Source organism: Phalacrocorax aristotelis, chromosome 6 (assembly GCF_949628215.1).
Source record: "Phalacrocorax aristotelis chromosome 6, bGulAri2.1, whole genome shotgun sequence".
Classification (NCBI taxonomy): domain Eukaryota; kingdom Metazoa; phylum Chordata; class Aves; order Suliformes; family Phalacrocoracidae; genus Phalacrocorax; species Phalacrocorax aristotelis.
The window spans coordinates 22,659,583-22,687,173 of record NC_134281.1 but is presented as its reverse complement, the minus strand read 5'-3'; the positions used below and the strand labels follow the sequence as shown (position 1 = coordinate 22,687,173).

The window sequence follows — 27,591 nt, the reverse complement described above, 5'->3', positions numbered from 1 at the left end:
GTGTAGCCTGATGAAGTTTGCAGATGACACCAAGTTGAGTGGGGAAGTAGACACTCCAGAAGGGAGAGCTGCTCTGCAGGGAGATCTGGATAGGCTGGAAGGGTGGGCCACCAAGAACCTTATGAAGTTCAACAAGGAAAAGTGTAAGATCATGCACCTGGGAAAACACCATCCAGGAGTGCAGCACAGGCTGGGATCCACCTGGTTGGAGAGCAGCTCTGTGGAAAGGGACCTGGGGGTCCTGGTGGACAAGAAGCTCAACGTGAGCGAACAGTGTGCTGCTGCGGCCAAGAAGGCCAACAGGATGCTGGGTTGCATCAAAAAGGGCATTGCCAGCAGAGAGAAAGGAGTCATTATCCCACTCTACTCAGCGCTTGTCAGGCCACACCTGGAGCACTGTGCACAGTTCTGGTCCCCTCTGTACAAAAAAAATATGTGGACAGGTTGGAAGGGGTCCAGAGAAGGGCCACCAAGATGATCAAAGGACTGGGAAGCCTGCCATATGAGGATAGGCTGGGAGAACTGGGTTTGTTCAGCCTTGAGAAAAGGAGGCTCAGAGGGGATCTCATCACGATGTACCAGTACTTAAGGGATAGCTACAAAGAAGATGGAGACTCCCTTTTTACCAGGAGTCCCATGGAGAGGACAAGGGGGAATGGACACAAGTTGCTCTTGGGGAGATTCCGATTGGACACAAGAGGGAAATTTTTCACATTGAAGACAGTCAACCATTGGAATAATCTCCCCAGGGAAGTGGTTGACTTGGCCACATTGGACGCTTTCAAGAGCCATCTGGGCAGGGTGCTGAGCCGTCTTGTCTAGACTGTGCTCTTACCTAGAAAGGTTGGACTAGATGATCCCTGAGGTCCCTTCCAACCTGTGATTCTGCGATAACAACAGAACCTCTACTAAGGCCTAATTACAATTATTTCATTCATAAATAGCTTGTGTAGAAAGTGTTTTAAGTAAACGTCAATGTCGGTGATTTCAGCAATTGAGAAGGATAAAACACAAGCAGTGTGGTTACTCACAATGGTGAGGCTGCCTTAGATAATTAAAACCCCTCATCCCCGCCACCAGGAAAAAAAAAAAGACCCAAAACAAAGCTGCAAGTATTAAAAGAAAAACCAACAGTCCCTATTCAGGAAACAGGCAACTCAAACAAGAGTTGCCAGTGATGTAATTTCATTTAACGTTGCCTGAGTCACAAGTTCATGAGGAAGTGGTAACACCTACAGAATTACTGTATAAAAGTCAGACTATGAAGCATGAAACGAAAATAAAGACACTTAAAAGACAAAGCAAACCGCCCAAGCAAAATCATACCTACTTTATAGGTTTCTTCACCTCTTACACTAATTTGTCACTAGAAATTAATTTGCTTGTTCATCCACATCCCTCCATTACCAGTGAGGCACTGAGCACTGGGTGTGGGAAGAGATATTGACAGGGAGCGAAAGAAGAGAGGGGTGGGGGGCAAGGACACCAATTTACTAGTTGTCAAAAACTAGAGTTTAAATGCATTTAGAGTGGGCCAGACTTGGAACCTCCTCGGCCGTTGCCTTTCTTCCAGGCCTATTGACATGATGTGGAAAGAATTTTAGCAGCATTTCTCCACAACATTTTAGCCCATGCTGGTTTTGATTTACAAAGTAAAATCATTCCAGAAATGAGACACCAGCTTGCATTTCAGATGCACCGGACTCCTGCGGTACTGCCTTGCAGTGATGCATCAACTGCAGTTTAAGAGGGTGCAGGCATTAGATGAAAAGAGAAATGGAGAAGAAAAACACTACTGACCTCCTCCGTAAGAATGAAATCACTATAATGTCTCCCTTTTCTTATTCAGGTAGTACATAATAGTATTTCACTAAACAAATAAAACAATGAAACATTCTGCTGAGATTTTACAAAAATCAAATGCCCTGATGCCAAAAGTGCAAACTGAAATTACACACAAGCCTAGATTTTTGGATGCTCAAAGACTACTGAAGCAGCAATCCACAGCCAAAGAATCTAAGAACAGAAAGTAACTGTATGGCAAAGAAGTTAAAAAGAATTTTTTTTTTAAATTGTGTTTTTGATTTGCAGCAGTACGACACTATATGTATGCTTCAGTATTTTCTTGTTAGCTTACTAAAATATTTTAAGAAGTAATTTGAAATTTTTAGCTTTTAACATGAAATGCATATGTGCATGTGACCTTCAGTTCCAGAGGCAAAGTCCATTGTACTTCATATCAATGTCCCATATAAACATCTATCCAAAGAACAAGAGGAATCAGGCATTTAGACTGCTATAGTAGATGGAAAGGCAATGTGTACTCCATACCAGCCAGAAAACATAACACGTTTGTTTTTAGAACTCCTGACTGCCCCTTTTTATCCCCAAGCTGAAGAAAGTGCCTGCAAGAAGCTACAATGGCAAGGGAGTACCAGCCTGATTAAACTGAAAGAAACCAGACTATTTCTGTTGCAAAGTTCAGACAAGCGCTGATGGGTTCTAAAAACCTTTCCACCAGATTTGAAAAAAAAAACGCTATGGTTAAATTGCAACAGGCAGAAAATATTGTCAATTATTAAGGGCAACAATTAGAGCTTGGAATTATAGATGGTTGGAGTACTCATCTGCATCCTTATTCTGGGGTGAGATCATTTGAACTGTGAAATTAGGTGCAAAAAATTGCTGCCCTAAGATACAGAATACCTTAAGGTACTTAACATCAATGCTACTCAAGCTTATTGCTATTAATTCTTTGGGGATTAGCTTTAGTTTCTCTTCTGCGGTGCCAATTTCCTTGCCAGGCTGAAATAATCCTCAAGTAACTTACCCAAAAGACTTCACTACAACCTGGACACAACACCAATATTTGGCTGGTGGCAGAATATGGACTGCTGAATTTCAGCTACTGTACTTAAAAGAATAGTGGCTACAAATAAGCCCAAGCCACAGCCTATTTTGGTTAACACTACATGACTTCAAGCAATAGTCAACAATACTTCAACAAAACAAGGGGGCAGAGCAACAGACCAATTTCTCTGGCCTGGGATAACTAAGAATGAAAAACATAGACATTCTTTGCCAAGTACATATATCCAATTTCCATACATTTAAAGTTGAGGAATTAAATAGAAGTTTAAGAAAAAAAAGCCGGAGTTAAGAAAAAAAAAGCCAGGAGTCCTCTGTGTCAACCTAGGAGTAGTGCTACCATAAAGCAAGGAGTCCTGCAGTCTGTCCTTTTGTCAATCACCCCTCACTATGGTCAGCAGTAGTGGACCAAAAGGTGTCAGTAGAAGTAAAATGAGACTGAAAACACTGTCAACAAATCATTAGGGTTTTTTATTTCAAAACCTATCCAGTGCTGCACAAATATGAAAACAAACCTTTTAAAAATTATTACACTGGACAGCTGAAGTGATAATAGACAGGGAAAGTCTGCATTAATTTCAAACCTAAAGCGTTACCTGTGTGGTGCCACAGTATTTCTAAAAACTGCTAGGGTTCTGGAGAAAGCCCAGGCAGCTGCAAGGAAATTGAAATGGGACAGGTAGGTAGGCTTTTTGTAGGTGAGGAATTTACACATTGCCAGACTGCGACAGTGCAAAGTCCTTCCAGTGTGGTATTTCTGTCTTCTACAACAATTAATCCAGGTGCTCTAAAAGAGAAAAATGTGCAAAACACCATGTTGAATGAAGGTTTCATTTTGGCAGGATATGCATGAGCACATCATCTGCACTGAAAATATAAAAAAAAAGAAAAAAGAAAATTAATTAATGAAGCCATGTCAAAATATTCAGGGAAAAAAATACGGTAACAGGCTCGGGACATCTTCCAGACTATGTTTCTTAGAAAGTCTTATGAAGTTTACCATGTTGCAGATATTTCTTTAATGGCTCTTCTTTGGCTTCTTTTTTGAAGGGAAGTATTTAATTATTATTTTTAAAACCCTAAAAAATTGGGTACAAAATTTTGGAAAAGTAGCAAGGAAAAATCCCACCACCTAGCTGTTCATGCTCTCTTCAGCTTTTGTGTACTCTCCGTGCAAAGTTACAGTTCAGCAAACATTGAATCAATGGACAGCAGAAGAATGGCTATTAGCACTGTTAGAGCACTGCAGAATAGCTGGCAGGATAGGAAAAAAGGTTGACTATGTGTTAGTTTGCAAGATATTTATTTTTGAAAGAATGTGAGCTATCCTTCCTATTCCCATAAGAAGTTAGGACTCTCCTTGAACTCTTAAAGACACGGTTATGCTCAGAAAAGAAACTATATAAAAATATCCTCATGGATTCTGTCATGTCTCTTAATGATTCTGTAAGAAACAGGCAGAGTTCTTCCTGACCAACAGCACAAAAGCTGGTATCAGAAGCTTAGTGATCTTTTCACACATTACTGGCATTAATGAGAATCCTGCATACCAAAGTCTATTCTCAGTCACATCTCAGCAATCTCACTGTTTTTATGATTTGGCTGAAGAGAGGAACAAAGCTCAAAGGAAAGTTGGATGAACTCTCCATGGCCCAACACTGTCCCAGAGTAGCACAATGAAGTAGCTATTAGCCATTCCAATTAGACTAGTTAACATACATTTCGAAGGAATTGGTTCACTAGTAGGGAGAAACAAGTGCTATGATATGATTCTACAGTGCATACTGAGAAGTTCAGAAACACATAACCCCATTTCAGTAAGAGTTTTCTATAAGAGCACAAGTGAGAAATTAAAAGAAAATGCTTATGTATGGAAAATTATTCAATTTTACTAATACTTTTGCTGCATATATTTAAGCTGAGTAGCCAGATCTTATATAAAGAAAAAGCATTAGAGGGATCATTATACAGGATGGAGAATATCAAAGATGACAAAAATGAAATTTTAGTTTATGTCACTGGACTTCACTGAGGACGCAGTAGCAAAGCCTTACAGAACACTGGGAAGGCAAAAGTATTTTTCCAAGCTCAAACTCAATGGTATTAAGGGCTGGAGCAATCACTACAGTTTCCTTTGATGCGCCAAAGTAACTATTGTGCTGTTGGCTTCTACTGAAGCAGAATCTCCCTTTAGTTCTTGCGAGTCATCAGCTTCCTAGGAATATAACTCCTATAGTTCCATTCCTTGGTGATTTTCTAGACCAACCTGTCTGGGCCATTATGATACTGTCTTCATGGATCTAAGTGTCATTTTCAAATTTGTGCCCTTTCTCCCTTGTAGAAACTAGTATTGGAGGCTTAAGACTCAAACTAGCCCCATGCTAGTGAAATTTATTCCCGACGGACAGACTATGAAACAGCAGATTGTGAAAGCAAGGACGAAAGCAAGTGAAGGCTTTAAAGAAGACGACTCTCATAGAGAATCTCAAGTTCCTCACTTTCATGAATGTGGTACTACTCTGTAACAAATTCTAGACTTCAGCCAGCAAACACTTCGAGAGGATGACACAGAAGAAAAATTCTAGTCCGTAGAAGTGTGAAAGCAAAACAGAGGCTATCATTCCACATGTTTCTGTAATACTCAAGCACAAAAATTATGTGAACAGCTCTCCATTGAGACCTGCGGTCTTCTAACACTATTTGATAACTCCCCAGATGTGATATGTAGCTGTCATAGTTACCTTCTGTGAGATTTGGTCCCACTCACACTGCCATATAATCATAGAATGTCTCAAGTTGGAAGGGACCCATAAAGATAACAGAGTCTGTGCCATTACATTACTATTACAGTTTAGGAAGGTGAGCAGGTTCCTCTGAGGCTGTTCATTCCTCTTCCTAACAGGTTTAGTTTATGCCTGAAAAGCCATGGTAGCTGTTGGGTTCTACAATCATAGTTTGAGTCTGGGCTCTTCACTGATGCCATGAGGTCATGACAGCACAAATAAAATTTAAATCCTACCTCCTTAATGAAGAAAGGCCAAAGTTTAGCTTCTTCCATTAAACAACAATAACAGGAGCTGAGGACTGTGCTGAAATCCTGCCATTACATGCACACAAGCCAGTAAATAAATGTATTTATCTGTTAATAGTACTTGAATGTGCATTAATTCATTTGAATGGATTCTCATGATTTGTCACTCAGTAAATGCCTAGAAATTGAGTAAAAGCAAAGTAAGAACAATTCTGGTCCACAAGGAGAAAGAAAACAACATTATAGTTAGACAACGGAAGTTATTCCAAGTCAAACCAAAGTGTTTCTGAACATCAGAGACATCTGGGAAGCATATGTACAGGAAACAGCTCAGTCTGAGAGAGTTGTATGTTACTGAAATTACAGAGGTAAGGAAATATTATATTAACCCTGAGTTTTGAACCTTTTGACTTGTATACTTCTGCAGCTAAATAGATACATGCAGTTTTACATTTAAATATCTGAAACTCTGCTTATCCTGTTGAAATTACTTTCAAATAATTACTAATATTTATCAGATTTCAGAAAGATGCCTAGTTTTCCAGTTTTAGATAACCAAAAACCACCATACTTTTACACTCCATAGTCAGCAACTCCAAGAGATAAAAATTCAGATCACTCCCTTTTAACGACCCTGGTACTGATTCATGATTCCAGATTGGCTACAGCAAGGCTAACAAAATGGAAGTAATTTGAGCTCATAACTAATTCTGTACATTAACAAGCTGTTTTAAAATGGACACGGCATATTATTAGTCTTATTGTTCATTACCCAACCACAAAAAGATCAGTTTCCTATGATTACTAGCTTTTAAAAAATATATTTGATTCATATATATTTTTGTATTACTAAATAAGACACTCCCTTAGGCTACTTAAGAAATCACATCAATTTAATTAATATGACAGTTAAAAGAAATAGAAATAATAGCTATTTTAGACACTTGATGCAAACCTCGGCATGTTCCAATAAATCTTCTTTTATCATTGGACTCTGGGAGTTGCAGATATCCTTGCTTTTAGGCAAATTTGACCTGGCAAAAATTCTTCTGATGTAGCATACGAGAGAAGCTGTGAAATTATCTACACCAAATATTCAGAACTTATGTTAAGGAAGGAACTAAAATAATTGGATTGACCAAGTAATTTTCGTAATATATAGGGTAAATAAAGACTGCTTGGCAGATAAAGTGATTTGCTTTTTTTCTGAGTTAGTCCATAACCCCCACAATATAAAGCCATAGAAGGGATTTCAAATAAACTTCTACAACCTATTCCAAGATAAAAAACAGTAGATTCACTTTCAATTTTGTAGTAATGTTATTTGATATTTTACTTTTTTCTCAAGTTATCTTTTAAACCCAAGGATTCTCAAAGCACTGTTTTTACTCAGCCATAAACTCTGAAGCCATTCCTGATGCTGCAAAAATTGAAAAATTTAAAATCCAACCAAAATGAAAATCACAATTGCTCTTTTTTAACACCTGTAAAGTAGTGCACGACAGCATCCAAGAATAGCAAAGTCAGAGAACCAATTTCTTATTTCAGTTAAGCATTTCTCTACAAGTTTTGACTGAATCAATCATCCACACCCCCAAAGCAATTTTTACTTTATAACAGTGTTCTCTAAACTTCAGGGGAGCCTAATCATACCAATGCATTTTCGTCTTTCCTGTGTAAAAATAAGTCAAACGACATTTGTTCCATTGCATGAAATTATAAGATCTTTACAGAGAATAAGACTTCCATTGACTCAGGCAAAAACAATCAGTATGTACTTTGAAACATCAAGCAATGTGGTGTAGGCAGTAGGTGTAGGTTCTTACCTACTCCTGCTCTCCTTTAAAGATGCAGTTTAAATCACAATAGCAGAATAATCTCATTCTTAACAATAAATTCCAACTAAAAGGGTACAAACCTGGGAAAGATGAAACAAGACATTTAGACATATTGCTTGGACACGTCCATTCACAAGCAAAATAAAAACTGGGACAAATGAAACACCAAAGTTTACTTAAGCAGCATATTTTATCCATAAGCCATATTTAGAAACTAAAAAAAAAAAAGACTACCATGCTTACACATAACCACATTGCTTTAGTTATTTACATAATAAAAATAAAAATGTGGCGTTATATCAATAACAGACTGCTTTTAAGGTGAAGATATTAATGTCAAAATGTGGATTATATTTGTCTGTATTTGTAGCAGTCAGAATGGGTAAGCAATCATTAACTTGTCAAATAACAGATAAAAGGCAGCACTGCAGTCCAAAGTAGGTCATCCTCCACCTTATTCAGCTGATTTTCAGACTGTTTCATCATCACTCATGTCCCAGATCTGCAACAAAAAAGGAAGTGTAATTTTAGTTTGTGGAGTTCAAATACGCTTTTAATATACCTTTATAAAATTAGTATCACTATTTAGAAGGAAAACTAAATAACATTTTATGGATTGTTGACTAGTACCAATGGAGCTTTACATAAAATTCAGTGTTTTTCTCTTCTGTTAACAATCTACACACAGTTCATTATTTGTAATCTTGGGGGTATTTTTTAACATGTACTTTTCAGCAGTTGTTCCTGAATTGACAGTTTGCTTGTGTGCTATTTATTGCAATTTACAGTAAGCCGTAGACCAAAACCCAGACATTTTGTTTCGGTTTGCTGACTCACTCACATACTTAATGAGGATAATAACTTATAATAAATAGCATACTTCACTAAACATTGCCAAAATTTTTCAAGACATTTATGAAGAACTAATTGTTCTCCACTACTTCATTTTGCACTCAAATATTAGATCTCATAAACAGCACCCTAAAGATGAGAAGTCATATGGAAATTTCCACTTCCCTATTCTTTAAAGAAACTTTAAAACTACACAAATTTTTTCTGCAGTACAATATAATTGTACTTTTACTTTGCTACTTGATCAGGAAGTGGTTCGAGATTGCAGGGGAAAAAGTGAATATTTTCACAGAACATCAACAATCTGGCATCCTTGTGAACACACTAAGGTGAGTGTTACAAATTCATACCAGTTATCAGGGAGCAGAATGCATGATCTGAGGAAAAATACAGGGACTTGCAAGCAGAACTGTTTGGAGGGGGTGGGAGGTAGGGAAAGAGATTCTGGATATCTAATACAAGCTTTTTCTTCCAAAGAAATGTGGGTGCTCTTAAAAAACTGATTTTTTGGGGGTTTAGCTCATGGCAAATACCCTCCTTCCACTTAGAATCACAGAATCATAGAATGTCCTGAGTTGGAAGGCACCCACAAAGATCATCAAGTCCAACTCCTGTCCCTACACAGGACAACCCCAAATTTATACCATACCTCTGAGGGCACTGTAGAAGTGCTTGTTCAATATGGTCAGGCTTGGTGCTGTGACTACCTCCCCAGGGAGCCTGTTTCAGTGCTCTACCACCTGCTGGGTGAAGAACCTTTTCCTAATATCCAACCCAAACCTCCCCAGGCACATCTTCCTTCCATTCCCTTGGGATCTGTCACTGGTGACCATAAAGAGATCAGCGCCTGCCCCATCTCTTCCCCTTGTGAGGAAGCTGCAGACCATGATGAGGTCTGCCCTCAGCCTCCTCTTCTCTAGGCTAAAGTCTCTTCGTTTGTTCAGCCGCTCCTCATATGGTTTCTCCTCTAAACCCTTCACCATCTTTGTGGCCCTCCACTGGACACTCTCTAGTAGTTTTACATCCTTAATGTTCTGTGATGCCCAAAACTGCACACAGTACTCAAGGTGAGGCTGGTCTTGCAGTAGCTTGGGATCTGGACTAACATGGGTACTCAGCTTTGTGTTGGATTTAATAATATCATAATGTCAATTTTATAATATGGAAAACTTTATCTCTGACTTAGAGCATTTCAAACTTGTCTAAATTAGCAGCAACACTGCTGGAGTACCATGTAGTCTTTTTGACTACAAGAACAAGAATGCCATTTCCATGGCATACAGCACTCAAAACTCATAGTTTTGAGTGCTGCATGCACTGCCCATAGCCTAACAAAAAACGAGCAGCATCAGTCCTTTGTCCCTGTGGAAAATGAAACATAATTTGTGTGTTGGCATAAAGTCGCCCACTAAGTTATTCTCTCATTTTACATCCTGACAACTAAACTATATCCAAAGAAATACAGAACATGAACAGTGATTTAGACTGTAAATTCTTCAGGGCACAAAGCAGTGTTTTATATGTATACAGTGTCTAGTACAACGGGACAGTGTTCACAGTTGCATCGTCTAACACACGCATTAGCATTAGACAAATAAAAAATAGAAACAACTCCATTTCTAGACAGCTAAAAATGATCTATAGTTTTACTAAACCCCTTCAAGACAAAATGTAGTGTTTCTAGAATTTGAAAACATTATGAAAAAAGCTCTTCAAACCCAACCTCAGAAAACATATAACATCAAAGATTTCTATGCAGTGCTACAAGCTGTGTAAAATGAAAACTCGGAATGGCAAGATTTTCTCAATTCCTAGAAGCGTTGCAAAATGGTGGTGTAAATTCTTATGGAAAATACTGAAGGAACAGTTTGTTTACAAAAGGAAAAAAGTTTTCATTCTGCCCTAGATGAGCAGCTTGAAGCTTGCCAAAGCAAACACAAATGTCCAGCTCACCAGTCAGGGTCAAGGATGTGGAAAATAAAATACAAAACCAAAAATCTTTAAATAGAGTTTATGATATGATTCAAGCTGGCAAAAAGCAAGAAATCCAAAGTTCAACCTGATAGTCCATCTTTGTCTAGGCCACTCCAATTTTTGAAAACAAAGCCCATAGATTGTAACTCTCACAAACATCTCTCTGTCAAAGCAGCACAATAAATACTTTTAAAAATACACCATGAGGTGATTCAAAGGCAAAAGGAAAAGAAGCCAACTGACAGCCCTAAAAAAGTCTTTCTTATCTACTAAACAGATATACTGGAGTGTAGCCAGCTCCTCTGCTCTGTGCTTTCCCATCATCTGTTCTGATCTGAACAGTGTGGGTGAGAAGGAAAGTACACTGTTTTGTTTTTTACAGAGGAACACTGGTAAGGGTGCCAGTTACATTAGTAATTTTGTGCTATGAAAATACTTCCATCCAGGAACTGGCTAGCTGTTCCGTAATTCCTGTAAAGCTTGGAGAGCACTTTTACTTTACACATCTAATGTGCAATGCTTGCATTACTCTAACACCCCATACAATACAAACAGCAGCTCCAATGACACTGTAATTTCTTTTTATTGAAACCAAAGGGAAGAAACCAGTCTTCGGCCTTAGTAGTCGAGGACAGGCAACCCACAGAGGGCCTCAAGTAATTTGAAGACTAACAGACCAAGCAAATTGCACAGCCAGCAGGAAGATGAAAGCAAAGAGAAAAGAATGGCAAATTTCTCCTGTCAAAAGCACACCTCTTTTCTAGGACTCCTTTAGTACAAAAGGACGTGCAAAAAGACTGAAAATGAGGTTCAGAGGTATTTAACTGCTAAGCAAGCATCCTGGATTGGGGAGAATTATTTTCAAGTGTTTGAAAAGGATGCTATTATTGTACTTCCAGAAGAACAACAGTTTTACAAGACAGTTTACACTTCATCTAAATATCAGAGCAGTCACAACAGCACTGTGTGTTGTAATTTACTAAGGTTTATAAAGAACGAAGTAGTAGTACCTTAATATATGACACGCAGAAAGGAGCAGAGAACATGAAACACAAGGGGAAAATTCAATACAAAAGTTAACAATTACATGTTAACCTAAAGAAAACAAGCTATACTGTGCAAAATAAGTCGTGTTAAATGTCAATACTGATAGCTAAATTATAACACATCATAGGCTCTTAGTTAATAGCAATACACCTTCTCATGAAAAGACGTTTAAAATACACAGACCATGACTACACAAACTTTGGTATTACTTCAAAAGAGAAAACCTTTTAAGAACAGAGATCATAAGATACAGAAAGCCATGAAAGACAATGTCTAAAATGACTGTCATGCCAAGAATCTGATATCTAAACCAAGCTATGAATTTGAATTTTGTTTTCACTTCTCTTCTGTCCTGCAGCACACCTGGGTGAGTCAAACCTAAACACAGCTACAGGCAATAACAGAAGAAGTCATAGAATAGGAAGATAATAAACCAGCTGTCACAACCAACCCAGTTTGTACAAATCTGGACAGATTATCTGAATGCACGTTTCTTCAAATATGTGCTTTTATAGTCAAGCTTCTTTGTAGAGGTTCTTAAATTTCAGATGCAAATTTATTTATTTATTTATTCAGGGTAAGAGAAGAATTCCTGCATTTGTTTGCTTGAAATGATAAGTATTTTCTTACATAATAGGAAGAATGGGAAAAAACCCATGTGTATTAACTTATATGTTCACAAGTTCCCAGTGATGGATTTAACACAGCTCCAGACTGCACATTCAGTAACTCCTACTGAGAGAGAGTTTTGCATTTCCTTCACACAACAGCAACAATTGGTACCTAAAATTTAACTTCCACATCAATGGTTCCAATGGTTCCAAAACTGGTGTTCATGTACTGAAGCAAGCAGGGGGTTTGCATCTCAGAATTAACATACATCTCAGAATTAACATGTAATTCAAATACATAACTACTTTTTATCTTACAAATAAACTTGCAAGAATATGAACACAACCCCAGGAGATTTTTATGTTTTTGCCAGCATGGATCTAGCAGGATTTGCCACAAAAAAATGGCTACCTCATTAAGAGAGACAAAACAAACAAACAACCCACCCCCACAAATACTACTTTCTACACACAACTGAGATAAATTTACATACGCATGTACCAAAACACTCTGCTTAGAAAAACCTGGAATAGTTTTCTTATGCAAATGACAGTATTTACTATGTTATAAATGCTCCAAATATGGTGAAGAGTAGGTAAAGAGTAAAATTCTACAGACAGAGGCAAGGGTCAATAGTTAGATGTTACATACATCAAACAGCACAGCTGAGTAACACATGAGAACATACAGCTTCCCAGATCAGTTAAGGCTCATCATATCTTAGTTTTTGACTTAGAAATGTACACTTACTCAGGAAATCTAAACAAGTGACAAAAAGAATACATTCAAGCATATGTTTAAATTTAAAGCAACTAAATTATTTTATAATTATAAAATGTGAGCTTTTTGATAGATACTAGGTTAAACATGTTTTTATTCTGTGCTCTACCAGAGAGACAATACATTAAAACTTCTGGCAGCTTAAATTACTTTACAAAACATGTGTGTACATGTGTCTACATATACTTGTACTAGGAACGAACTAGACATAGCAGGCCGCATTAACACTCCTTGTGACTTGTTCAGTATTGATCTTGGTCAACCGGCTGTATCTTTCAGGAATGGCAACAGAAATGAAATTGCAACTTGAAATTCATTAAATGCCTGCAAGTTCTAACATGCAACTTTTTCAGACTTCATGGTATAGACTGAGGGATAATTTTCAAGTTTAGCACCCTCCTTTCATCTTGGATACCTGATGCACAGTAAGCACTACCTTTCATCTTACTGAAACCAAAAACACTTCAAGCATTTTGCATATTCAGCAATTCCTTCCCCATCCCCTTTTCCCACAGGAAAAAAAGCCATAAATAAAAAACCAACATGAACATTATGCTATGCTGATGTGAGCATTTAGCTTTGTTAAGAATTTATATCTAGATGAATGTCAGAGCCTGCACAGTGCACTCTATGGTAAAGTATTTTCTTTGCTATCTAAGAAACTGGGGTAATGCACTTAAACAAGGATCCACTCTTTCTCCCAGTGGCAAGAGCTTATCCTACAACAATCACAGTGGTTCCCCCACAACAACTGTTCATCCAGTCCATACCTCACCATTCTTCTACAACAGATTTCTATTTCTGCAGCAAGATATGGATAACTTTTTTAGAAGTGGCTGGCTGCTAACTTTTTATAATGAAACTACAGCTAAAATCAGTTTTGGCTATCATCTGAAGAATTAACTACAGACTATCAGATACTTCTTACTTCAGTTGACACAGAAATTACAAACTTAAAACCACACAAAAAGAAATTAACCTTTAAAAACAAAAATAAAAGCCAATGATCATAAAACCAGCATTTCTTTCTTCAAGCTGCTTTATTTAAATAGTAGGTAGAGAAATCATGGACAATTTTTCCAGACCCCTGTACACAATGGTCCTACCCTAGCTAGTTGACATGGCTGACAAACTCCTAGCAACCTTAGTACCTATACAAGTTCTTTTTTTTCCCCGTTTCTGCCTTCACAGCCTTTCCTGTCTGAATGGTTTATTATCTTGCAATAAAATTCAAGTCCATCAACTCTGTACTTTTTTTCAATGATGGTGCCCCTGACTGATGCTTGTTTTCCTTTCATAGCCTTTCCAAAACTCTGTATTTTCAGCCCATAACCACTGCTTAAAATCTAGGACAAGGTTACAAGGCATTCTCATTTTTATCTCATCCAACAGCACCCATTATTCTTCAGGTTCCTCTTGCATACAGTCTTCTTGAATATATGTATAATATTTCTTATGAGTGGCGTCACTTTTCACACAAACTGCAAACACTATGCCGCTCAAAATCACTTGACTGATTTCCATCTTGCCAGCTGCAGTATGTTTAAGATTCCTGCCATCACCTTTCAGGACACCTCCTTTTTCCTCTGATGACCTCCAATTCTATCAAGCTACAGCTATCTTGAATTTGATTTTCTGTCCCTTTACCATTTACTCTATTTTTCTGTCCTTTTTATCCAGCGCCTACTGTTTTAGGAGCTTGGGACAAAGGGATCACAGTCGTCTTCTGAAAATGTCCTCTTCCAGGATGGGCTTTATACTTTGTTTGACCCACCTGCGTTTGAGCTATTACTGCAACAGTTGCTCAACATACAGATTCAGCAGGCTCCTTAACATGCTCATACACTTGAAATCAGATAATTTTCTAAATATATTGTAGAACTCACATCTGAAGATTCCAAATACTTTGTAAGATATATTTAAGAACAAAGAAATTTGAAAGATACAGTTTAGAAAAAGGCAAGCAAATAATACAGAAAGTATATGTTTACAGTGTAAACTTTTAGCTAGAAAGCCTTTTAAATATCGACTAATAATATGTTCCAAACATATACAAATACTAGCACTGGACAGTAATTAGTCCCTTCTGGTTTTACAGCAGTTTTCCTAGTTATTCATCAGATTATTACATTAAAACATTACCGAAAAGGTTTTTTACATGACTAACAGTTAATGAAAAAATACAATAAAAGAAACAAAAAAATGCATACTAGGGTTTTTTTGGGATAAGAATGCCTCAGACACATTTCCTTTCATTGTTTCTTGTTTTACAAGGGAAAAAAAACAAAGCAGAGAAGCAAGCAAATACAAAACAAATTTCCTCTCTAAAAGTGCTTTGGAGCTGAAAAGGCCATTTTTCAGAGCACAGCACTTGAGTTCCTGGAATGACGTATGCCTGAGAGGCTAGTTTCTACTATTAAGATAGTTTCTACTGTTATTTTCTTTTCCTCAGGCTCTTAAAAACTGAAAACAAAGAAGTGTGAAAATAAACGACCGCCCCCCCACACTAAGCAGGTTTGATGATTGCCATTATCCTATTTTGTGTGGGATTTTAAACTTCATTTTACTACCACCAAAAGGCAACTATCCAAACAAAACGTGTGTTTCAATGAAGCTGCAATTAATGTAAATACTGTCATAGATTAGATCTGATATAAACCCATTGACTAAAATGAAAATGAAAACATTATAGTATAGAAAAGTATACATTCAAATTGTTCTATCATCTTCTTGCTTTGATATGCCCAGATTTTACATTAAAAATAAAAACATGTGTAAGTCTATATCCATTTCATTTGTAAATCCTGCAAAAAAATTAACAATGTAGATGTAAACACACACTTACTTTCAAGGGTTTCACAGACTCGTACATGAAATCTAGCTTACATACATAACTGGATCTCTCGGAATAACTAACACCATTTATACATGTGAATCTATGCCATTCCAGCTACAGACTTTATTTGTTTTGCTGTAAATCAATACCTTGTCATTTTCCACTACATCTTTTTAATTCACAGGTGTTGCATAACTGCTGCCTAAGACCTGTAAATTAGCTTTCAGGTCATACAGAACCAAACATTTGATAGTTTCTGATCAAAAAAGAGCACTGGTTTAACTACACATGCTAGTCAGTTGAATTTCAGAAATAAACAATTCAGAAACAATAAAGAGATTATAAAACATGATACTTAAGGTACATTCAGTGTTCTAATATGGGGTGACAGAATCACAGACTGAGCTTGACTGGAGGATGCATCTGGAGATCCATTTTTTCCACTCAAAGCAGGGCCAACTAGATCAGGTTGCTCAGGGTCTTGTCCAGCTGAGTTTTAAATATTTCTGAGATTTCATCACAGCCTCTCTAAGAATCCTGTTCCAGTGTTTTACTTTAAGTCCGAACATAAGATTAAATCATCTCTTGAAACAGCCCATACCATCACATACCCATAAATATGCCCTCTATCATTACCATCCTCACAATGCTTCTTTATAGCACCTGCCCATGGTTGACAGAGCAACACCATCCTGACAGGAGGAGAAGACTCATCTACTTCCAGTCTTTTAATCAGCTTAAAGATGCTAAGTTATAAAGGTACAGTTCTATTCACCTAATAAACCAGATAACCCTTATATTCAAAAGCAATTCAGATGATAACTAGATGGCTGGTCAGACATGGGACACATTCCTGGATGTGCGTTCTGACAGTCTGTGTGAAGAATCAATCATCTCACCACTCCTCATGGAGAGAGAGAGATCTGCGGTGGAAGAAAGAACTAAGATTGGTATTTGCAAACCATGTCTTATCATGAAGGGAGACTGTCAAGTGTTATGAAAGCCTTTCAGAACGGGAAAAATCTCCCTCTTGTTTTCAAAAAAAAAACCAAAACCCCTCAACTTCTACAAGTCAATAAAGTCCACAGAATTCCTTGAAGTTGTATTGACTGATTAAAGTGCATAGACCATTTTCAGATGAGAGAGAATACCTAACAATAAAAGTATTACTGGAAGGTCACCTAATTCCGATATGAGTCATATTTCAACCCAACGCCTAAGGTATATTCTTGTTTAATCGACTATACTCCATCTTCACAAAGTGTAGATGGCAAAGACAAACAAAATATGCATTATTCCAAATAATTCTGAAATCAGTATGGATTACTTTCAACTCAATTCCCATTATCAGAAAATAACAATTGGCAGAAAAAACATGACACGTATTTCCCATGCGTGGTTATGTCATCTTACATGCACATTTTGTACACGTATTTAGTATGAACATATTTACTCTAGTGAACTGTATATGTAACACGTAAGTAATAGAAAGCTTGAAAAGTAATCAAAATACTAATTAGTTACAATTTTTATTTATCCAGTGACCTCACTGATCTCATCACTTCTTCCATGGAGGTACATGTGGTGTATATACAACATTTCTATCTTGTGGAGGAGGCATCAGGAAGTTGTGGAAAACTTTTTTCTCTTATGCAGAAAGAATGCTTTTCATATAGCTAGAAACTAAACTGATTTCTGAAGACACCAGCTGAAACTAAATGAATAAAGGAAGATGGTTCCAGTATTGAATGCATAAATGATACTGCAATAATCAGGTTTATTTCACATTATACAGTTCAAAACCTTAGAGAAGATAAATGCATTTGTATTAAAATCTGACATGCCAGTTTCTCCCTTGATTATTACTAAAATCCTACATGTCACTTCTCTCATTATGTTTATCAAATAGTATAAAAATAAGTATTACACAGAAAACTGCAAGAGTTGGCATAAAAGCACAACTAGTAAAATATTTAGATATTAAAGGTAGAGATATTGTAGAAATACAACAGACACATCAGGTTTATGGTTCAGTTCTACTAAAACCCTATTGTTTCAAAATGGACAGAAAATTAACATGAGAAAGCACAAGGTACATCAGCAATAACAGACTTCTACAATCACACTGCCTCACTCTTAAAGTATTTGCTATGCCCATACATTACACAATTTTCCACATAATAGAGGCAGCCTCAAGTTCATTTAAAAACCTATGTAGTGACTCAGGAAACAGTTCTGAAACTACATGTCCAACTCAGATTCAGCTGAAAACCTGCACAAGTGTCAGATTAATTTTTATAACACTTCCATTAATACGGAAACAACTGAACAATTAAGAATTTTGATGATACTGTGCAGAGATTTTGTGCTATGAGGGTCTTACATGACTCTTAGGAATCTGTAACTCTTTCTGAAATTGCTTTTGGTTTTCTGACCACATATTTTCAACATCTGTTGGACTAACAAATCATTTGTGAATACCTGTATGTGTCCTAGCTATCAAATCTCCTTATTTAATTCTCTAATTTTCCCTTTATCTGTCCTGCTAGATCTGCTTTAACAAAGTAGAAAACCACTTGCTCTCCTTTTGGTTTTTTCATTCCCAGAATGCAATGAGAAAGCAATATTTGAACAAGCTCTTGCCAGTAGGTGAACCTTATTTTAGCCTAATGGCGCAAAACTGTTGGAAGATGGCGTAATCATGCCAAGTGATTAGTTTCTTTGAGTGCAGAGTTCATCAATTAAAAAATCAAATGCACTCTGTTGCAATTCATTATTTGTAACCCAGTGCTCTGAAAAAGCAAAGAAATACAGCCACTCCAATGTAATCTATCTGGTACAAAATCTTTTTATAAGTCTATTTAGGCTAGTCAAGCGTAGCAAAGCACTGTTACAACACTTCTATAGTATCATAGTAACATGAAGTATGCAGCATGCTACCTTATGGTGCTCTAACACAAAGTATATTGCAGATGTGCTATACTAAAGGTTTCCAGTTGCTTACAAGCCAAACATCTTGTTTTGTCTCAGAATGTGTCCTGTCCCGCCCCCCCCATTATGGGATTACTTTAATCTTTTTGCCTATTACATTACTCCAATTACACTGAGTTTATGGGATCAACAGGGACCGCAGAAAGAACACGTTAATCCAAGTGTGAACGACAGAGTGAGAAGCTATTTTTAAAAGTTTAATTGCAGGGCAGCAAATATAGTTAGTATGTTTTTAAAATGGGAATATAAACCAGGGCTGTTAAGTGAATTTTCCGTAAAATTTATCTTAAAACAAGCAACAGATCTCCTGCACTATGAAAACATACTTTACTTCTTTGTGGCACTAAATTTACATTATCTTAAATGTCCCATTGTTGTCACTTTACTACCTCCTCTTCCCCCTCAAAGAAAGTACTGGAATGTACTTATGAGGTTGTTCTGCTTAATTTTGAACAACTGTTTTAATTCAAACAGAAAATTGTAAAAAACGGCAGGGCCTTCAGGGATATCCTCTCATGCTGTGACTCCTGGCAGGTTGCACGAGCCAAGCGATGCCAGGCTACAACAGCGTTCAGCTGAGACGTGTCCCCAGAGCAACAAACTGCAGCAGAAAGCAGTGCTGACTTTTCATCAGGCTGAGCTTTTCCTTTTGTGCCAAGAGGAGCAGGCTCAAGAGGCAGTTTGACAATATGCTGTGACACCTTTTCGGACAACATTCAAAACCAAGGTCATACTCATTTATAAACATTTAAGTTCATATAACACTTCAAAAATGGTTTTCTTTTCACTAGTGAATAAAATTATTCATTTTACTCAGTTTACAAAGCTCTTCAATTCCTTACAGAACTGGTAATAAACAGAAATTAAAGGGAACAGGGGACTACAGATATTGCAGAGGGTAAAACTGAAGACTTGCTATAAACCAAAACACAAAAGGCACCCTGTAAATAATTGAAACATTAAGCTATAGTTCACAAATCCTCTTTTAAACTAAAAAAAAAAAAAAAACACCAAACCCCCAAAAAACAAAAAAACCCACAAACCTGAGAAGCACTCTCAAAATGTTAATTTAAATGTTTGGGTCTAAATTTGAGAAACATAAGGTCTTTAATAACTACCACGTGGGTCTAAGGCAGGCAAATTATTTTATCCAACATAAACACCTTAAAAGAACTATTTTAACCATCTCTTTACTTTGGCAACATGGGACCGCACTCCCTAAATATGGATCTTGTCTTGTGTAAACTGGTCTACTTTTGCTTCGCCATGCTCACTAACAAGCTGCATTCAGGATTGCAACTCCATATATAATAACCTTGTTCTTATCCGTTCTGACTTAACGCCAAACTTTTCATAACATTTTTCTGGCTCGATGGAATATTCCTACAAAATGCCGGTTCTGGATTCACCTGTTGTGTAATGGAGAACACTTAAAACAACTAAACCCCCACACTTACCTCAAAAACATTAACACAAAGTACAGAGTACTATTGTTCCAAAGCTCCACTGGGAGCTCACTGGGAGAAAAGTGATACATTTTTGTATTTTCTATAAAGCTGACCACTACTCCTGGATTAACTGCTCAAACTGCCTGCTACTTTATAACAAAATTTATTTAAAAGCTCTTATGTAGGTATAATTTTTCTCTTCTAGTGTGATAAACAAATGAATTACAATTCTAATGAAACTGTTCTTTCTCCTCATAACAGTATATAAAAAAAATTTATTTTGTAACCAAGAACTGAGGTTTTGATTTCCTCCACATCAGAGATGCATGTTTTTCCCCATTTTGTTTTTCATTATGGGTAACAGGACATATTTTCTAAGGAGCTAAATCAGAATTAGAGTCGTATCATACCCAGGTTGTGGTCTACGACACTACAAAAATAACATTAGAGAAAAAGAGTTTCAATAGCTATAAATGAAGTTTGGTTTCTTCATAATTGTAAGCGGGGCAGTATCAGCTAAGTGCCAGTCATTTCTGCCTTTGAAATCCTCTCCTTCTTTCTCCTCTCAGTAATGCAAACCATCCTGGATAGCAGATTCTGCATTTTTTGAGCTACACATCAAGACAATTTTAAACCACATCATAAATACTTTTAACATGGTCCTGTTTGTCCAGAGGTCCTTGTTAAAGCCCACATCACCTTATGCCTTAAGTTCCTCTAATTTTCTCATTGTTCTGACAGTTACACTGCATCAACGCCATTCAAAACATAGATTTATCATTTAGGTTTGTTACTCCAGTTATAAATCTCCTTGTGTCTATGTGTGCTGGCAATACATTCTCCCACATCTCACAAACTCCTTGTCTTTAACTGTATGTTATTTCACTGTATAGCCCAAACCAGCTCCTATCAAGTTACAGACAACAAGTCATTCTGCTATTAAGTAAAGCTTTCGTTGTCCACTCACCTATTTTATCAGTTTCTACGGGGCTTTCTCACACATTGACCTACCCACAGGGGATAAATTCTCAAGCAAAATTACAAGATAAAAAGTTGATAACTTGTTCTTTGATATTCCTCAGAACTAAATTATCACATTCAGGATTCAAAAAAAACCAAGTGATGGGCTGCAATAAAACTTTGCTGCTAAAGTAGAATTTGTGAATACAGCTTTGAACTACTAAAGACAGCAATTTCATTTTTTGGGGGGAATTAAAACAGGATATTAAGAGCAGGAACTATTCTATTCGCTGCCCCTCTGCGCCACATTTAATATAATGATCCATGGTCTAGTTTCATTGTAAAGATGAAGCAAAGTTTTCCTTCATCTTCAAAGTCGTGAGCTGCTTCTTCCATTGATAAGACTATGTAGTCAACAAAACTTGGCATAGCCAACCTTTAGAAATTTTTCCAGATATACACAGCTGTAAGTGAGAGAATAAGCTTGTTTAGAATTGTGATTTTTTTATAAATCAGTGCTCTATCAGTGCACTCTGATAGGCAAGCTTTGAAGAAATACGAAGAATCTTCCTAGCCACATATATGTCACCAAATGAATGATTTAAAAAAAAAAACCAACCAAAACCAACAATTCCTTCTTTCTCTAAGACAAAATATCAGTTCAATAACTTCCTTCAGTTACTGTATCCAACAGTAAAGTACAGAAGAAAACCTTTTATGAAAATATATTTTTTAAATTTATTTTGCTCAACTTCGATTTAAACTAGTTTTAGCATTGAAAATAAAGGTTTACCATGAAATTCAGGGATTAAAACGCATATAAAGTTCACCAAGTTAGATACTTCTGTCACTTCTTAGCAAAATATTTCCTCCCTCTGTTCCAGTGAATAATCAGTCATGGAATCAGATAAGAGACTCATTGGAGAAGCACGTACAGGAAGAAGAGAAGGGAATGGGCAAAAGTTGCAACAAGAGAAATTCTGTCTGGACATAAGGAAAAAATGTCAAGTGACAGCAGTTAAGCACTGGGACAAGCTGCCCAGTGATTCAGCCCTGCACCAAAGGGGAATCTGGATGTGATCACCTCCAGAGCTCCGTCCAGTCTCAATTTTCTATGCCTCTGTAATACCCAACTGGTAGTTATGTGTTATAATTTAAGTCGTATTAACATTATTAGGTTACTCAGTTATATCCATCATGAACAATTAAATCCTCTAATGGGTTTAGCATCTTAACTGAATCTTGTTTACTTTAAAGGCTTATTTGTTGGTGGGGTAGGGGGGATCGCTAAGGGAAAGAGGCGGTGGCATCTCTTTTTCAAGCATAGCTCAACATGCACCATGATGAAGTTTCATTCATAAAACACCGAGGTAGCAAAGTTTTAACCAAATACTGTCTACCTATTTTAACACAGAACAAGTAACCTATACTTATTACAAATAGATTCTTTATAATTATTATTTTTAAAGTCACGAAACTGTTTTCTAATTCAAAAGGTTTCTGAAACGCTAAATGATTAGCAGCCATAGTCTGATATAGTAATTTCCTGCTAATCTGATATCTAAATATTGTTGCTCTGGGTGACTTTGATGATGTAAGGAAGTAGCCACTCATGGAAACTTTTGTATTCCTTTGTCTTTGTTGTAACACAGCTCAACTAAAATTCCAACAAAGAAAAAGGTTCCATAATGTTAACCAACAATACTGAGGGATTAAAAAAATCCCAACCCATTAACAATCATATCTCAGGTTTGGATCTATATGCTTCATTTTCTGTCATGGCTTCTTTGAAGATTGTTCAATACTTTAAACTCACTACCTTCAGAAAATTTCTCTAATTACCAGATAGACATGAGACAGATATGAGAGTAGGAAACCTAAAGAAAACAGGTCCACCTTGAAGAAAAGACTATGTATCTGGTTTGTCAGCCTACCTCAGCAGATAAACGACTCTTCAACTGCTCTCAGGACAGCAGAGTATTCTCCCACTGGAAGCTACACCTTCAGAGGTGGCAGACAGTCCAATCGTGCACCTATAACTAGGTGATCGCTCATCGCTAGGCCAATACCCACAGTGATCACACTATTCAGCATAATAAACCTAGTCTTATTTCTCTCAGAACTTTTATTAGTGACTTCCCTGTTCCTTGTCTTATCTAATTCAATAGCAAAAAGTTCCCCCTGATATCAGTTACACGGCATCAGTCCTCAGTTCCATTTCCATCCTGGGGATATCAGTCGAGAGCTCTAAATTTACATTCAAGAGCCCCCACATTAAAGCAAAATTCTGAGCAGAGATTCTAGATTCTTTTTGTGAGTCATGATGACAGGAAAACTGTTGTGGTCAATAAATAAACATTGCTGGGTTTTCTTACATTGTTTTCATATAAAGCAAGGTTTGCTTTTTTTGGCTATGTCAAGTATTGCTTCCAGGGAACTAGAAAAACTAGAAATATCCGAAGACTGGAAGTGTTTTTATTTATGTAAAGAATACGGTGTTCCTTGAAAAGTTAAATTTCTTGAGTTAACCCTAAAATGAAGAGAACATGAACAGCTAAAATATTTTTGCACAAGTTGAAAAACTCCTCTACCAGTTGGGAGCAAGCTGGAACTTGCATGGGGCCCTGCACTCACTGGGAAACATCTTGATTGTTCAGAGCAGACAAAGTCTGTTTAGTCATGTCTGCTGAAGTGGTAAGGATATTACAACACATCTGTGCAGTCTGTTTCCACAGAGGTCAATCACTTCTTGAAGCCTGTTTTTAAACCACTTTCCTCCAGCCAGAACAACACACAGACACCATTACACAGGTTGGCCATACACCTGGCTAACAGACAAGTAAGCTTTTAATAGAAGCACATGAGCAATCAGAGAAACAATCTCAGAGTCCTAGTAGACATGCAGTGCCAACACACTTACACCAATGTCCGGGAGGGATTTTGTAAGAGTCTAAGTATGCCTCAGTGAAATTTCAAAACAAGGACATTCAACGTTTCAGTGCCCACTGAGGATAGCAATAACATATTTAAAACACACAGGGACCCACAGCATGGCAAATGGAACAGGCAGCAGCTGTAACTGGTAGATTAATTCAAATTGGTTTCTTCATTTAAAAAGGATGGGGCAGGTAACACAGGATTCTTTAAGATATTCTAGCAAGTTTTTTAATCCATATCCCAAAAGAGCCAAAAGCTATTCACCTACAGAACACACTGCATGACACAATAACATACTTAGAAACAGCATTGCAGTGGTTCTTATGTAAATCAACTATGCAAGGAGTAAGTGCAGTTTTGTGCTCTACAAACAGCCAAACATTGTTTTCCTGCTTTGGCAGTGGTACCTCAATTTTCAACATACACCCTCTCTTTTACCTATATTGCATTACTGGAAGGAAGAGAGTTTCAAGATGCATCTATACAACGATTATGAAATTACATGTGAAGTGCCAGCTCTGTAGAGAGCAGCTTCATGATGACCTTTCAAATGTTGGTCAATCTTGCTCCACAAGACTGTGTTAAGGTCAAGACAACCAGCAAAATATTATACAAATCCATATACAAATGAGGATACAAATCTTACTGTGTTTGGATCTCTGTCTCATCTAGGGCATGGAAATACATACTCTTCAGCTTAATTTTGCACTCTGGAGCATCTTCAGCCTTGCAGGTGAGAAGGACACAATAACAGGTGGCAGCTTAAGTTATTTATATTTATTTTAACAAATTATTAGTAAATAAAAATGAATAAAATAAATGGTCTAAGCTTATTTTAAAGTCCAATCCTTCAGAACAGAAAACTAGATCTAGGCTTCATGTCCCATTAAATAACTGAGTAGGATTTGGTTTTCACAAGTAAAAGCATCAGGTTCAATAAAAGGAATGATGGATCTCCATTGATGTCTCTCCAAGCTGCAGTCAAGTTCTAATCTGGGCAATGATAACATCAGTGATATTAGTTTAGAAACAATTGCTGTTTGCTTTATTTACAGCAGCCAATCAAAAAGGGATTTATCTCTAAACTAGTACTTTTCCCACATGAAGGAAGAATGAAATTCATATGGAGACCCAGTACAAAGCTGGGCAGGCACATCACATATTTGCTGCTAACAAGAAGAAAAAAAGTCAAAAACAACAAATGATTCAAAAGGCAGAACAAGTTCCACATTATTCTAATTATAAAAGTTCATGCACAAAGATTAGAAGTACCATTAAAACTTATGGAAAATTATGCAGTCAGTCAAGGTTTATTAAAAGACAATGGTGAATGGGATAATTATTTCATTACTGTACGCTTCTGAACTGGACTTGAACATTAGATGAGCAGGAGAGTGTAGCAGAGGTGATATAGTTATACTCCTTGACTTATACAGTATGACATGCTTACATAAATAAAGGTAGTCTTTGTTACTTTGAGAAAATTGTGGTGTCACCTTGATTTATAATCCATTCAAAAAGGCAAATTAGATTAAAGGACAGCACCTAACCTGATTAAATCAAGCAGCAATGAGATTGAAGAATAAATATATTTAGGTTTTATGATTATTGGTGACGGCTTTATGAAAAATGAGTTACAGAAGATTTATTGGAAGTGTTTCATAGAACTGAGATTGAAAAGGTATTAACTGGGGTTCTAATATCACTACAGACTGGAAGCATTTTGCAGTAAAAGAAAGGTGTCAGAAAGCTGACAGCAGTGGCGATGAGAGTTCAAAACAAGATAGATATAAAGTAAAATAATAAAGACAAGCTGAAAGTTAGGTCACAAGATACAAGCAAAAAACTTACGGTTAGTGACAATATAAAGGACAAAGTGGAGCTAGAATAAAAAAATTATTTAAGAAAAAACGTAGGTAAAACACTCGACAAAGCAGATATCATCTGTAGGGACACTGTCATATGGGAGCTGTTAAAAGAGAAAACCCTGGACATGAAATTCTATCAGTGCTACACAAAGATACTCCCTGATAGAAAGTAGGCTTCAGTATTAATGTTACTTTTGCCTGAAGAATTAGGTTTTTCTTTGGAAGCTTTCAAACAATGATCCAACCCAAATTCTTTAAGAAATATGGAATAAAATTATTTTTGAAGTTTAAGAACCAGATCAAACAATATAGGTATCTCCTTGTCTCCTGACAGCACTGTTTTTTAAGAATTGATGACAACGAGCTAGTCACCAACAGTGTGGAACTCAGCTGACTAAGTATGGACAGACCAACAGTTGTCATTAGGATAAATAACTGCTTCAGAGCTGGTTACTGAAGTCATATTCCCAAGGGCTGTACAATGGGAATTCCAGCCCCCTTCTGAACCTAGTCCTTTAAAATTGCTTTGGTTGTTTTGGCCCTAGGCTGCATATTAGAAACAATAAAAGTAGTTATTTCATACTCAAAGCAAGACAGTTCGATTGCCAGTGTCAACATGACAAAGTGCTTATGGCTATAGGAGTGGGGGGAGGAAGCAAAAATGGGGGGAGGGAGGGACACGATGAGAGAAAGCTCTGTAGTTAACACTAGGCAAGTAGGAACAGAATTTCTCTCTCCAGTGGAAGCCTGGACTTACCTCACCATATTTTTTACCTTCTGTATGTTGACAATTCTGTATGACTTGTTGTTCTGGCAGTAATTACAAATCAAATTCATTATAATTATCTTACAACATAAAGATGAAGAAATGTCCTTGGAAACAATTCTGTGTCTTTGATATACATTCAATGCTTATTTAATCAGCATGTCCTTTTTCAGCAGCAATGTAAAGAAATAAACAAGGAAATAGAGTAAGATAATTTATTGAGACAAAACCAAAATGCTATGCTTTATGCTGACCTACACATAGAAGGTAAGGAGATTTTTTTCCTCCCACAAAGTTACTGGGAACAAATGTTCAGTTTCAGCAGTAGAATACTGTTTTTTTGACAGCATATAAATTTGAATTCATGACAGACATATACAACCGCAACAGACTGTACTGGCTTATCACAGTACCTGAGAATATCCAAATTACACCCAAATAAGACTTTTCAAATATAGTAATTAAAATAATGACTGAGATGCATGTAAGTGTTCACCAAGAGCCACAATCAAAGTCTTAACTTAATTAATCTTGAAGAATTCTTCCACTACCTAAGAAGAAATATTTATAATTGGAGACATAATAAGATCTGTAGAGAGTATGCTTCAGGAATTTGCAAAGTTCAAATGGATTTGACAACACTGCAATGTCAATTTGAGTTTTTAAATATTTTGACTCATGCTGTTGTTGATTTTTTTATCAACAGAAAATGCTCAGATGAATATAGTCAAAAGATCCTCAAGAAAAATCCAGGTAACATTAAATTTAAAATTATATACTTTA

At 36.8% G+C, this 27,591-nt stretch overlaps 1 protein-coding gene across 11 annotated transcripts in view; it reads right to left on the bottom strand.

The window, feature by feature from the left end:
* Positions 1 to 6,126: 6,126 nt before the first annotated feature.
* ATG7 (autophagy related 7) overlaps positions 6,127 to 27,591 on the bottom strand; it is a 115,033-nt gene continuing 93,568 nt past the window's right edge. For 6 of the 11 annotated variants that reach the window (XM_075096600.1, XM_075096603.1, XM_075096604.1 and 3 more), the window contains one exon: positions 6,127 to 8,239. Coding sequence is in view for 3 of the 11 variants with exons in the window: in XM_075096606.1 (XP_074952707.1) it covers positions 8,207 to 8,239 (33 nt within the window). In the remaining 8 variants the exon portion in view is untranslated. Of the gene's footprint in view, positions 8,240 to 24,820; positions 26,973 to 27,591 lie in introns of all 11 variants that reach the window. The other 5 variants (XR_012661108.1, XR_012661106.1, XR_012661107.1 and 2 more) reach the window with 2 other exon arrangements.